At 50.7% G+C, this 13924-nt stretch overlaps 1 protein-coding gene across 1 annotated transcript; it reads right to left on the bottom strand.

Moving 5' to 3' along the window:
- Positions 1–2778: 2778 nt before the first annotated feature.
- On the bottom strand, positions 2779–6652 carry LOC117901643 (glutamate receptor ionotropic, kainate 2). Its single transcript, XM_034812477.1, has 10 exons — positions 6498–6652; positions 6278–6433; positions 6157–6219; positions 5571–5774; positions 5295–5506; positions 5120–5242; positions 4819–5061; positions 4329–4745; positions 3207–4259; positions 2779–3140 (listed from the first exon to the last, which is right to left on the bottom strand). Exons 1-10 carry the CDS (start codon positions 6580–6582, stop codon positions 2850–2852), a joined length of 2847 nt encoding a protein of 948 aa, XP_034668368.1. The 5' UTR covers positions 6583–6652; the 3' UTR covers positions 2779–2849.
- Between the last annotated feature and the right edge of the window lie 7272 nt (positions 6653–13924).

Genomic DNA, 13924 nt, shown 5'->3' with positions numbered 1-13924 from the left:
GCTGCAATTTATGAGCAGTCGGGAGATGGGCATAGAATATACATTCGAGAGTGAGCAGTTTGCCATTTGCATAGAGCTGCGTTTTATTTGTCCAAGGCACAGCAGCTGCTGGCCACTTAGAGCAAACAAATGAGGGAGAAGATGCAGCTGCCAGCACTTTGCAGTCGAGCAAATAAACAAACAAACGGGAGCAGCAGGCCCTGACAGGACACGCAACAAACTCGAGGACTGCCGGCCACACAGTCTTCGAGGGGAAGCCTTTTTTATACCCGGTACTCGAAGAGTAAATAGGGTATATTGTATTTGTGCGGATAACGGTTGTATGTAACGCACAGAAGGAAACGTTTCCGACCCCATAAAGTATATATATTCTTGATCAGCATCAATAGCCGAGTCTATGTCTGTCTGTCTGTCTGTCCGTCTGTCCGTCTGTCCGTCTGTCCGTCTGTCCGTCCGTCCGTCTTGTTTGTCGGCTAGTTCTCAGAGACTATAAGAGCTAGAGCCACCAAATTTTGGCACCAGACTGCTGTATGCTCACACTGAAACCAGTGTATTTCAAAAATGAGCCCCGCCCCCTTCCGCCCCCGCAAAAGGGCGAAAACCTCCCAAATCTACAATTTTGAAGATAACAGAAAACTAAAAACGCCATTCCGTAGGGAATGACCATATCTATCAGATCACCAAAATGGGATCCGATTGGATCATTATTATAGCCACAATGAAGAAATTAATTTTCAGTGGCCAAACCCACCCTGTCCCGCAGCTTATAGCAAAACACTGGCCGTCTGCCGCTGGCTCTGCCTCTGCCGCTGGCTCTGCCGCTGTCTCTGCCTCTGCCGCTGGCTCTGCCTCTGCCGTGAGTCTGCAGTGTGTGTCTATAGGGGAGGGTGGCGAGCTAAAGGAGCGTGTTGGCGTGAGTAGTGTTGTTGATGTAGATGGAAGATGAAGAAAAAATGTAAAATTTGACAAAACACCGCTAAGTTGCAGATGTAGTACTGAGTGCCGGGTATAAAAGTTGTGACGCGTAAGAAGCGTCTCACACGTCCCTTCTCGTTTCATTTCAATTTGCTGCACGATTGCGCCTGGATTTTGCGGTCTTGCTTAAACGGTTACTGCGGTTATTGGCAGGCCCACAGGAGAGGCCCAACAATCCATCAAAAAGAGTCCTGTGCTCCTTTCAATGTTGCATGTTGCTCATACGATAAATCCCAGCTGCCCCATGCCTCTGTGGCGAGTGCAGCACGTGCTGTAAGTGGCAATTGCCAGACCTCCCGCGCTCCCCCCTGCTGGCTGTTAATTAAAAATGTTGCCAGCAATTTCCTTTACAAGTTAGCAAACGTCTTGGGCACAGCCCCAGCGAAGATTTATACCAGCTAATGGGTCGCTTGTCTGCCGCTGCCTCAGTCGCTGCCGCTGCCCCTGTCCCTGCGCTCGGCCACAAGAATTTCAATTTGCCCAAGAAATTGCGGCCGCCCAGGCGCCCCCACATCCCCACGTGTGTGTCTGTCTGTCCCATTGGCGAAAAAGGGTCGAACGATTGGCCTGCATGGACTTCAGCTTCAGTTGGCAGCTAATCCTTGACTTCGACCACAATTTACAGCACGGCTGCAGCTCATAAATCTGCCCGAGTGGAAAATTGCTCAATTTATAACATTGGCCAAGGTGTTGATTGCACTCGAAGCCATTCGAAAGTGCAGCCAACTGATTGGATGCCATACAAAAAGGGGGGGTGATGGGAGTGCTGCTGCTCCTGCCACTTATTAATTTGTTTATGCGACTCTAATCACTCACACCCCACACGAGAGACGCAATCCCAGTGGCAGCTCTAAGCCGCAGATCAGCAACGAAAGCAAACTTCACATTCCACGCATGTCGTGGCCTGTGGCTGCCGCTCTCTCTGTCTCTCTCCCCCTCCAGACAGTCAACAACAAATGTTCGAAAAATTTGTTAACATCAAAAAGTACATTAAAGGCTCAAGGAATGCGCTTTCGTGCGGAAATTGCTTACGTGCGTGGCATTAACAAATGACATGCCGCATGCCGCATGCCCCAGTATAAGACTCGTGCGCTTTGGGGGTGCGTCCTGCCACAGACAACATCCACGCGGTGGAACTTGTCGCTTTGTCGCCGTTGCCTCAGCCATTGGCCATCGCTGGTGAATTTGTGGCGCTCTCTGGCCACTGCGCATGGCACTAGCGGCAACAAGTGTGGGGAGTTTGCCTCAGGCAGACTGCCATTCAGCGTGACAGTTGCTGGAGTGTAGAGTTTTCTTACCCCAGCCACCGCTCCGCTCTCTGCCAGACTGCCACTCGAGTGATGGCTCACGTAGCCAGGCCAAAGTTGAAGCCACTTCACAACAAAAATAATTAAAAATTGAACACACACAGCGGGTGGCACGAACGCGGATAAATGACACTCGTTCGCCATGGAATGCAATGCCATCGCCGACTCTTTGCCGCACACACAGCACGGCGACATGTCAGCCAGTCATCTTTTGCTGCTCAGTTTACAGCACGAAAAGCAACAAAGGCAGCCAAAAGGCAGGAGCTGCATTTCGCCTGCAGCTGCTTAAATAATTCTCGCTTGCTGCTGCTGGGATATAAAATGTCAATAAGCTCCAATAACGCAATTGACAAGCTGAGACAGCAGCAACAATAAACGAGAAAAGACACGAAGGCAGCAAGTTTCTCGGTGGGAGGGCAAGGGTTGTGGCAGTGCCCATTCAGCCGTGCATCGACATCTCGCGCATTGCCCCCAAGACACATCCCAGATGAAGTAATTTCAAGCTTAAAGAAGCGCCAAATTGATTACGGAACCAGGCACACATTTTTATTGGGGAAGAAACTCTCATCAGAGACGCGCCTCCTGCTGCAACTTTTTCTTCCTGTTCGATTTCTGCGTGTTTGAGGAGCTGGAGCTGGAGGATGCGCCGCCAGCTGGGAGTTCGCACATCTCCTCGGAGGAGCGGCCGAGCACAATGCGCCTGCTCGACTTTGGAGTGCGCTCGAGAGATTTCTCCAGGGAGGGACGTGGCGTGGTGCGCAAACTGGAGACGGGAGTGCCCGCCGTGATGGGCTTCTTGTTGTTCCACACGCAGAGCACGAATCGAATCTCCTTTCTGAATGCCAACTTGAATGTGAGCTGTGGATGGGCAGGAGAGACAAACTGTTAGAGTAGCAAAAGACTCAGAGGGGAGACGCCACTCACCCGCTCCTCGAGTGCCACCTGCTGCACGTAGACCAGAAACTCGGTGATGCCAATGAGAAAGGCTATCAGCAGGCCCATGTACAGTGTGTAGAAGATGCCGCGCAGCTCCTCGAATGTCATGTCGGGCGTGGCATCCGGATCGGGCTCCTCGAAGCACGACGAATTTGGATTCTTCCACCACTTTTGCTTCAGATCGTACAGCTGTCCGCGCTCGCTCAAATGCAGAATGGCCACGCTCAGATTGGAGCGATACTCCGCACCAAAGGGCACCGCTATGGCGTAGTGCTTCTCCCCGAATTTCTCGCCCACAGAGCGCAGATCGCAGTGCTGCTCGCGATGGTACTCCAGCGTGGTCGTCTCCATCAGGAACATATAGTCCCCGCGATTCTTCTGCACGCGATCCACGCCCTCCGCATTGTCCTTGGTGTAGGCCGAGGGATCGTCGTTGTTCATGAGATTGAAGGCCAGGCGGTAGGTTGTCTCATTGGAGTCTGCGAGCAGATTGTAGGTGCTGCCGCCGTAGATGGTGCCGAAATGCACCTCCTTTTGGCCACTCAAATCCTTGAGATTGGCAATGCTGCCCTCCATCTTGGAGCTGGTGAGAAAGGCGGCCAGATTGGCCGTGTACGAGTTGGCTATGATGATGGCAAAGATCCACCACGTGGCCTCGAACATGCGCACCTGCGGACTGCGCGGCAAAATGTCACAGCCGGCCGTCATGATGGAGGCCACCGTCAGCCAGAAGGTGTTGTGCAAATGCCACTGATTCTCGAGCACTTCGGGATCGCGGTTGCACGGATGTGGGTTCTCCCACTCGGTCTTGGCAATGCGCGCCATGATGGCCTTCAGGAAGGTCATCACAAACACCGAAATCAATATCCAAATCCAAACCTCACCGCCAAAGGGCTGCAGATAGGCATCCAAAGCCTTCACCTTGTGCGGGCTCTTGTAGGCGAGAATGCTGACGCCCAGCTGCATGAAGGGCACCGTGAAGTCCACGGCGGTGCGACGAGCCTGCGTGATGGTCAGGTCACAGATGCCCATGTGAGCGTCCTTAAGAGAGGGAAGGGAGGGAGAAATCTTTAGGCATTTGCAGGGTTAGCCCTAAGGACTCCCACTCACATTATTAATTATCTCCCCAATGATGCCGTTCCACTGCTTCGTGTCCTTGTCCTGCTTGCCGTACTGCTGATCCGCCACCGGCACAAACTGATACTCGAAGCCCACCTCCTGGGCAATGGCATCGATGAGATCCACCGCATAGCCCTGGTAGATGGCATTGCCCGTGAGGTTCAGCTCCCGCGCCGTCTCGTTGTAGGAGAAGTACGGCGGCCCGATGCGTGTGGCCACGCGATAGATAATCTTCTTCTGCACCTTGGCATCGACATTGCGCTGCGTTATCTGGCCCCGCGGGTCCCACACGGCAATGCCGATGCCGTCCAGGGGATCGTACACCTCAATGTTGAAGGTTATGCGCTGGCCCTCGTCATCGAACTGCAGGCTGGTGGTGCGAAAGTTGGTGTTGTTCATGCCGGAAGTCTGCCGGAAGAGGGATACCCGAGGGCATTAGCAAAGGGTGCAGGCTCTGGCTCTGGCTCTGGCAGACACTTACCCCCTTCATGAGGCGCATGAGATAGCGTCCCATTTGCCAGGTGCGACCTCCGGCGGCCGCAAAGTCGCAGCTCATTCGCGGCACAACCATCCGGTCGGGATAGAAGTAGCTGGCATTGCGCCACGACTGCCAGAACAGCTGCAGGGCATCGTGGATGAGGTCGTGCAGCAGAGTGCGTGGCGAATCGTTCGTCTCAAAGACAACATTTTCGCGCTGCGTAACATAGCCATAGGGCAGGGAGTACTAAAAGGGAAAGACTGAGCGGAGTTTGGCCATCGAATGGGGGGTTTAATGCACTCACGGAAGGTGGCTCTGGTGTTAGCAGCAAACGCGCTGCTGTTATGTTCACCGCAAAGGATTCGTTGGCTGCCGAAAGCTCCTCCAAATGATCCGTGTAGGTCTCCAGATTGGTCAGGAATATGTGCTGCAGGGAAGATGGATTAAAAATAAACCAAAAACTAGCGAAAACTACGCACATTGAACTGCCCCGTGAGACCAAACTCCGAGGAGGAATTGAGCAGCTCCACCAGCATGCCCGGCGGACAGTCCAGCACCACGCGTCGCTCTCCCCGGATGCTCTTCCACATGACGCGGTAGTCATCGTCCTGCTGGAACTTGCGCACACGCACCACATCATTGTGGACTTCACGCAGCTGCAGCAGATCCTGCAAGCGAGCAGCGGCCTTCGCTGGAGGTAGCCAAGGAAAAGTTAGGTCAGAGGAGAGATCACAGAGAGGACTGATACTACTTGCCATCACTCGAATCGTAGACAATTGTGAACTTGCGCCAGCCAAAGTTCTGCACAATATCCGCATAGGCCTTGGACAGTATTACCTGCGAGGGGTACAGATTGAGCGTCATTTGATGGTTGGGTCGCTCCGCCACATGCTCCTCGTCCGCCACATCGAATTCTATGTGGGGTATGCCCGTGTTGTTGCACACCAAAGCAACGATGTCTGCGGAGAAGAGAGTGAGGGAGAGGGAATGAGATTTGAGAGCCGCTCTCTGGCGAACGCATTTCCGCCATTCGCTTGTGTCACATACATATGCGTGAGATCTTGCAGGGCCTCTCTTTATTGTCAAACAAATCGAAGAGAGAGGCGAACGCATGCCGCTATTCGCTTGTGTCACATATGCGGAGAGAGAGCGCGAGCGTGAGAGAGCTTTTATGGCTTGAATTTCTGTTGTCAAACAAATGGTAGAAAGAGGCAAAAGCTTTCCGGCATTTGCCGTCGCAGCGGAGCTTTCGTTCTTCGTTCTTCCCTGTTCTATTTTGCTTTCATCTTCTACACAAGATCTGTCTGCCTGTCCTCCCTCCCTTCCCACTGCTATGCTTACCGCTCGCCGCCTTTGAACTTGGTCCGAAAATAGCCGCGACACCATTATCTATGAGATCGCAAGCTGAAAGCGAAATTGAAATTGAAAATTCACTCGAATATGCCCTGTAGATTCCACTCACCCTCCTCCTGCATTGTCACGCTGCCATCCTCGGGCTTGAGGCGTTTTATTAGCGGATACAAGCGAAAGGTTTGCTCCGACTCTGGACCATTGATGGCATTCACCACCGCCATAAACTCCTTCTCCAGCTCCAGTTCATCGTCGTAGAAGAAGGCACCTGCAGGCGGTAGTTGGAATAGTGCTCGAAAAAGGATTCCCCCCCTGTTGGCTCTATGCCTTACCAATGTTGATTTGTTGCTGCTGGCTGTGGCACACGAAAAATGCACTCCACATGCAGCAAAGCAGAACTATGCGGTGCGTCCACATTCCGTTTTGCCCGAGCACGAGAAGCTTTTTGCTCTGGAATTTTCACAGCTATTTTCGAAATATTTCGTTTTCGTTTTCCTTTCTGTTTTTCATTTGAAACGCACTCGCAGCCGACGGCAATTCCACGGCAACTGAGGAGCGAGAAGAGCTTTCTCCTCCGTTGGATAGATCGCTGCCAAATGGAGAATCCGTGATCAGCTGGGAGAAAAAGCTCCCTCCGGACAGCTGCTCAATCATTTCTATTCATCAGTTGCATGATTATTGCCGTTTATTTGGTTAGAAAAGAAGAGTAAAAGCCATCAAAAGGAGCAGCGATTAGCTCCCCAGGGAGCACCATTAACCTTACTCAGGCAGCCGGACACAGTTCAATCAGCCGCAGACTTTCACACACGAACGGGAAAGGAAGAGGGGACGGGGGTGGAGACCCACCTGCCGACCTGCCTTCTCCATTGAAAAGCGATGAGGTGTCAATTTTGCATGGCAATAAGACGACAGCAAACGCCTCGCAGTCATCATCGTTTGGTGTTCCTATCGTGGGATTTGCATAAAAAGGAACATTCAGCATTCAGCCATGCATACTTTTAATGGAAGGAAGGAGCAGCTAGGTGGCGGGGATGGAGGGTGATGGGGTTCGGGGACACACAACATGGAAGTAACAATATGGCCGCTGGTGTCATTTTAGCCTTTGCCTCTGTTTGCTCAAAGGATTTTGCGAATGCCGAACACGTTTCGTGTTTTAGCCTGCACCTTTTTGTCGAAATTTGAATAATTCCCAGCACCAGCCTCAGATCCAACCCGAAAGCAAGGTGAGAGCAGGCGGGGGGAGGCAAAGCTAAGCCGTTAATATTCATTTGCTGTGGGGGAGAGGTGGGAATGTGCCGCCCGATTTCAATATGCCTCCAGCCGGGCAGCTGATGATGATAAATGCTGCCAGGCAATGTCCGAGCCAAGGCAACTATTCCTCCGAATTGAATATTCACCATTAGTAGCGGCTAATGCCATAATCTGGCAGGGGGCTGGGACCGGAGCAGGATTTCTTTTTCGATTAAAACTTTTCCACATGGAATAATGAAGTCAGAAAAGAGGAGAGAGGAGAGCGGTCATAAAAAATGGGCAGAGCCAAAGCTCTTACAAAACATTTTCTATTACACGAAATATTTATGGTTATCATGCGGACACACACAGACACGGAGGAGAAACAGCAACAGAAAGCAAAAACATGGCCACGTATTTAGTGGAATGGAATGCCCGAGGCAGCGAGGCCACCATCCTGCATCATGCTGCAGCATGGCAATCCCAATGCCAGAGCCAAACATAGCACAACAAATCCAGATTCAAGCCACAACAGCAGAAGAATCTCCACAAAACTTTTGCTAGGTAATAAGACCCCAGTGGGCAGGAGAGAAAATCCCACACCCATGGCCATGGCCATGCCATGGCGTCCCCTTGGCTAGTGCAAAAAACTTTTTAATACTTGCCATAATGTTGCCAAAAGGATTATCCAAAAGAATGACTTTTAATGGAGACAGGAAGTAAGCGCATAACAGACAGAAGTATTAACTGTTTCCTTCCGCTTTCGGCAGGAGTTCTGGGTAGGGGTTCGGGGTTCTCGGGGAGTGCTCTACGGAATGTACGAACCTCTACACACATATTTACAAAACTGTCAGCTCCTAAGCGCTCCTCCTGGCAACGCATTCTCTATGGGTGTGTTTTGTGGCACGTAAGCTGTGCGGAAATATTGCAACATGCTCATAACGTGGCAGACTCCAGTCGCGTTGGGAGTTTAGCAGTCGAGCCTCAGTCTCAGTCTGCGTCTCGAGTCCAAAAGGCTTATGATGATTATTTTTATTTGCTGCTTCTGCTTCCCCACTGTCGAATGTCAAGTGTGGCGAGTGCATTTCTTAGACGGGATTTGGGTCTTGTGCTTGGTCAATAATTGCTCCGGGAGCTCGACACTCCAGCAAAACGGGGAGTGCTCCGCTTCTTGAGGTTTTTTTCAATATATTTGCCACTCACTTTACATTTTAATGAGTTCTTGTGCTGAAATATGAGCCAGCAAAGGGTGGGGCGAAAGGTGGAGGGTGAGGCCGATGACAACATCATTTTGCAGCCTTCTCTCGCTGCCTTTTACCCGTGAGCAAAAGCAGCGAGCTGCTCCTTGGCTGTGGCCGTATTTTTCTTAGAAAGTATCCTAAGTCCGCTTCCTGGCTGCAGGATATTGCTTTAATTGAAATTTATGCTAAATAGATTGACACTAATGAGCAATGGCTCCTGCTCCAGCCTGGCTCCAGCCTGGTTGCTGCTGTTGCTCCAGCTGCTGCCCAGGTAATTCCGCGAGCGAAGAGACTATCTGCATAATTAAATTGCTTTTGCCAGCCAGCCAGTGATGTCAACCGAATTATTATTATTATTTTAGCATTTTTATATGGGCGGCGCCTCCATTTGCATGCGGATCAGGGCCAAGTGCCAACCGAGCTGACAAATGGTTCAAGTTGCGAGGCAACTTCCGCTGGCTGAGGCTCTCTGGAGTGCTTCAGTTCCGTTCCGGATGTGACTTTTTGGCTTGTGACATGTGTAGTGGAGATCTCGAAACCAGGGAGCATTCATTCGCTCTCTCTTTATCGCTTTGCTTTTGGTGACGGAAATGAGTTTTTGTCGTAAACTTTTATGGCAATAAACGTCGCTTGTTAGTCCGGAATCGCCGTATATCCCCACTACCGCAACCATTTACGCACTTGGCACAGAAATCATAGCCAACAGGGCCAGGGCATGAACATATAAATAGCTGGAGGAGAGGAGCGAGCCGTGCCAAGGCTTTTGTCGTTGTTTCTGCGGCGTTACACATTTCCACGCTGCATAAAAAAATGGCATGGCACATGGAATAGTGCTGTGGGGGTTTGAGGTGCGTTTCTGTGACCATTTTCCATTACATTTGCCACGTCACGGCACATTTGCCTCGCATGTTCCACTCTCTAACCAGAGTCTATGGCAACTCGGGCATCCGTTTCCGGTACGCTACGCTGTCTGTATCCTCTCTCTGTCCCTATCAGTATCCATTTCTTACCTCTCCTGCCCCTCTGGGAGCGAGCTGTTATCATTTTCTGGCTTTTGTTTTCGTTCCCTTTTGTGTTGGTGGTGCGGGGGGGTGTCCCCTCTCGCGTCTTTTAATTCTTTTAACAATTGCGCTAAAAGTTGTGCATTGAACACTTGGCTGCCTTTCAGCCAACAATAAAAATGGGCACGGAAACGTAGCTGTAAAGTATACCACTCCCGGCACTCCCCCCCCTTGGTGTATGGCATGAGATAACAGAAATATTGTTTACCGCAATGCAATTGTTGCCAAAGAAAAGCAACGCCCCATGAGTGCTGGCAGTGGCGGTGGCAGGGCGCCTCCCTTTTCATTTGTTTTACTTTATTCACACCCCGTGCCAAAGTTGTCCGAGAGCCGCAGTGGCAGTGGCTGTGGCAGTGGCAGTGGCTGCAGGAGCGTGTACAGCTTCCGTTTCCGCTGAAAAGTTTCATTTCCCACACGCTGACTGAGCCGTTATTGTTGCCTCTCTGATGCTGCTGCTGCTCCTCCGATGATAAAGTACAAAATTAACTTTTGAAATAAACAACAAAAGCAACGACGAGAGCGCCACACTGCCACAGCTACTGCCTGCAGCCTCAGGGCTGCACGTGTGGACTCAATGGGCATGTAAAAATAACCCAAGAAACGAATACGAGCAATGCATACGCTCATATCATTCACCTGCAACAGCAGCGGCAGCGGCAGCTCTCCCTTACTTGTAGGCACGTAAAAAATATGAAAAATTTCGCCGTAGCAAGCAGTTCATAAAGCGCGGCAGAAATCAAGTCCCGGGCTGCTGCCTCATTCGGCTGCCTCCAGCCTACATTCGCTCATAGGCGCATGCATATTTAATGCGAGGGCGTGCCAAATCCACTGCCCTCTCTCTCTGTGTCTGTGTGTCTGTGTCTCCGTGTGCCATCAACACGAAAAGCAATCAAATTGCAAAAATTTGTTTCATTTTCTGCGATAACATGACTTGAATTTGATGAATGCCTTGGCAAAGAGGAGTGGCCCCAATGCCAGTCCCAGCCAAGAGTGGAGAGCGGGCAGATACTTCGCAGCAAGGATATTGGCAACGAAAGCCAAATGCCAATCTCGGCGCGCTTTTTACGAGCCCAGGAATCGCTGGGGGGGGAAGCAGGAACAGCACCAAATGGGACAAGGGAATGCGGAGGCAGAGTGGAGAAAAAAAATGTGCAGATATGGCCAAATGAAAGAGTTATGAATCCGCAACTTTGTTGCTCCCCAGGCGCTTTTGGCTCCAGCTCAAGCAGCTCCATCGCTCGCTCTCTCTCCCTCCCTCTCTCGCTCTATCGAAGCGAGGCGAATGCCAATGCCGATTACTAATACGACCTGTTGTGCCACACTTCCCTCCCCGTCCTGCTGCTGCTACTGCCTGGGCAGGGATTAAAATAAATGCGCCACATTTGTATGTGTTGCACGAATGGCGAGAGCAGCGAGCACATCCTGCAGGAGGGTGTCGTCGTGGGCCAGCAGGGGCTTAGCCCGTTTCCCTATTTCCGATAACCGCTATTTATGGTTAGCTGCATTGCCCCTCATCTCTCACACTCGCCCGCGGCCCAGCAGAAAAATATCAAATGCAAAAATATTTTGCGCTCACTTTTTTAAGGGCCAGGGCCAGGGCCAGCCACTGACCAACACCGCGGGGCATTCAGGGGGTGTCATCAACTTGACGGAGTCCGACGAAAAACGCACCGAAATTTTGTAATTACGACCACGTCAAAAGCACTCGCCGCACAAACAAAGCCGCGCACCAAGAAGTGGGCGTTGAATGCCACCAGAGGGGAGAGAAAAAAGCAGAAAATTAAAATTAAATTTCAAGCATTAGGCGGCGGCCGCGCACTCTCTTAACTTTCGTGGGCAGCAATTTAGGCATTTTAATGGGCAGTTACAGCGATGGTTTGGAGTTCAAATTGACGGGCAAGCCGGACGCTGGATAACAGCATTTCCCCCCAGTGAAGCTCGAGTACACAGGCAGAGGGGCGCCTGCTTTTGATACACTTACAAAAGTGAGAGATTAAAGTGTGATTTATATTTGAAAAATATAAAAATGAGCATGGGAGGTGTGGCATGTGGATATTACGGGAATGCTCTATCCTTGCTGTAGGATGCTGCAACTGCAGCTTTGATGTTCACATTTCCAGCAGCTCTTTCGCATTGAAATAGTTTCCATTTCGGGACAAAATATTTTAAATATATTCTTTCTTGCAGTATATTTATGTCACAGCTGTCTGTGTGGATTCCATTGAGCTCTTCGTTAGTTGCGATATTTGTTGCTCGGCTCTGCCCTGCTGCTGATGTAAGCTGCTTTCCGTAACGCTCCACCTGCTGCCCCTCTGCCCCAACTGATTCTGCTCCACATATTCTAAGCATATGCATTCGTGGGTATCGTTGTCAACGCTACCAAACGGTGCCCCCCACCTGTGCCCGGGCTTTGGCTTCCCTGCCAGCAGAGCAGCAATCAGCAATTGGCAACATAAAAGTCAATTTATGGCGTATAAACCGCTTTGTTGTCAGGGGAACTCAATTACGGAGTGCTGTTCCTGCCCCATGTCTCTCGCTCTGCCTGTCGAAGGAGCGTTGCATAAATCTCACTACCCACCAGCAACCCCACATAAGTCGCATTATCGAAATATTTTAATGAATCAAAGTAGAGAGTTTCCTGCACGTTTCGCTCTTTGTTTCTGCTGCTTTTGGTTCGTTTTTCGTGTAGCATTTCAATCGAACGATATGACACATCATCAAAGTTGGCATATTTCATTATCCCAGCAAAGTCCCAGTCCCAGTCCCAGTCCTTCATCCTTCAGCCTTCACTCTGAATCCTCCCATTTGTACATCGATATCCCCCCTGATATTCTCGTCTCGTTTTGCATGTTGCGTGTCAGAGTTCAATATGGAAAATCGCACAAAAAGAAACACAAAACAACATTCAAGTGTTACACTTTAGTTCTAGTCACAGAAGTGGGCGTGGATTGTGGGGGGGCGTGTGCCTAGGGAAATTTTCATTTCATTTCGCGCGTCATTTGAGGCGGCGCCGCTTTGAATTGTTGCAACGTTCTCCTGCCGTTCGTTCTGCCTCTCCGCCCTCGTTGCCTGATCAAAATTGTTCTTCGAGTTGTTGCTGGGGCCATTGATTGAAATCGCATAAAAAACAATGCCCCGTATAGGAGTACATGGCGGGGCATGGGCTCAAAATATTTACGACTCTCTGTGTGCGTCGCAAGGTTCGTTCCACGTTTTGTTTGGAATCGATTGCAATCGTGTTAGAGGAGGGAAAGGGACTCATGCCTTGGCTTCTGCTTTTCTTTTATTAAAAGTTTTGATTGTTTTTCCGCGTTTCAATTCGGTTGCTTTTGCGCCTAATGACAGCCGAGCATGCCATGAAATATGAGTTGATTGCCAGAAGTGAAGGCAGTTGCCGTTGCCGTTGCCTGATGAAGTGGGTGACGCTGGCCCATTGAAGGGTTATAAATCTGCGCGAAGGCAGGGGCAACAAACAAGCTCATTAGGCTGCAACCAATTACTTCTAATTAATGTCTTTGAGACGCATAAAATTTGGTTAAGTTTTGCCCAGCAACTGCCATTTTGCGTTGGCCATTTACCTCTTACCTTTTTTTCTTTTTACTTTCGTTGCACGCCAATTAACTCTGAACGCTCATTACAGGTCTGACAGCAGCCTCCGCCTTCGCCTTTCTCTGAGTCCCTGGCCTAGTCCTTGTCCCGGCTGCTGCTACTCTTTGTGTCTCTGCCTGTGTCTCTCTGCGGTGCAACGGGGCGTATTAATTAGCTACTCGAAGCCATCGCCCAACGACCAGCCAGCCAGCCAGCCAGCCAGCCAGCCAGCGGAGAGGTTTCAGTGGCAGGTCGTCACCATGGAGCGCCGCTTCAAATGTTCCCATTTTGCAGGCAGTTCAAAAAGTGTCTGCTCAAGGCCCCGTGCCCCGTGCCCCTGCCCCCTGTGCCCCCATTGCTCCATCATCATTGTCGTTAGCATTACGTCAACTAATTGGCTTCATTTGGGGTTGCCGTGTGCCGCTTCGCCGTGACTCCGCGGGACTTTCTAATTGGCAATGAAAGGAGCATAATTTATGAATATGTCGCGCACTCGTTTCATGCTACACTTGCCAGCCAAAGCGATTGCACAGGGCGCTGTCTTGCCTCATCGATGTGGCAGGGTACGGCGTGTCGCTCTTTGATGCCGCTAATTGTGAGTCCTTGCTCTGCTCTGGCTGTAAAGGTAAAACCCAATCA

The sequence above is a fragment of the Drosophila subobscura genome, chromosome U, assembly GCF_008121235.1.
Source record: "Drosophila subobscura isolate 14011-0131.10 chromosome U, UCBerk_Dsub_1.0, whole genome shotgun sequence".
Lineage (NCBI taxonomy): Eukaryota > Metazoa > Arthropoda > Insecta > Diptera > Drosophilidae > Drosophila > Drosophila subobscura.
This window is presented reverse-complemented; position numbering and strand designations above follow the sequence as displayed.

Bases quoted from the DNA above. Each gene is read 5' to 3' on its own strand.
- LOC117901643 (XM_034812477.1), bottom strand. From the start codon at position 6,582: ATGTGGACGCACCGCATAGTTCTGCTTTGCTGCATGTGGAGTGCATTT. The intron at 5,243-5,294 runs GTGCGTAGTTTT...TCTTCCCTGCAG, and splicing joins GTCTCACGGGGCAGTTCAAT to CACATATTCCTGACCAATCT. The intron at 5,062-5,119 runs GTGAGTGCATTA...TTTCCCTTTTAG, and splicing joins TAACACCAGAGCCACCTTCC to TACTCCCTGCCCTATGGCTA.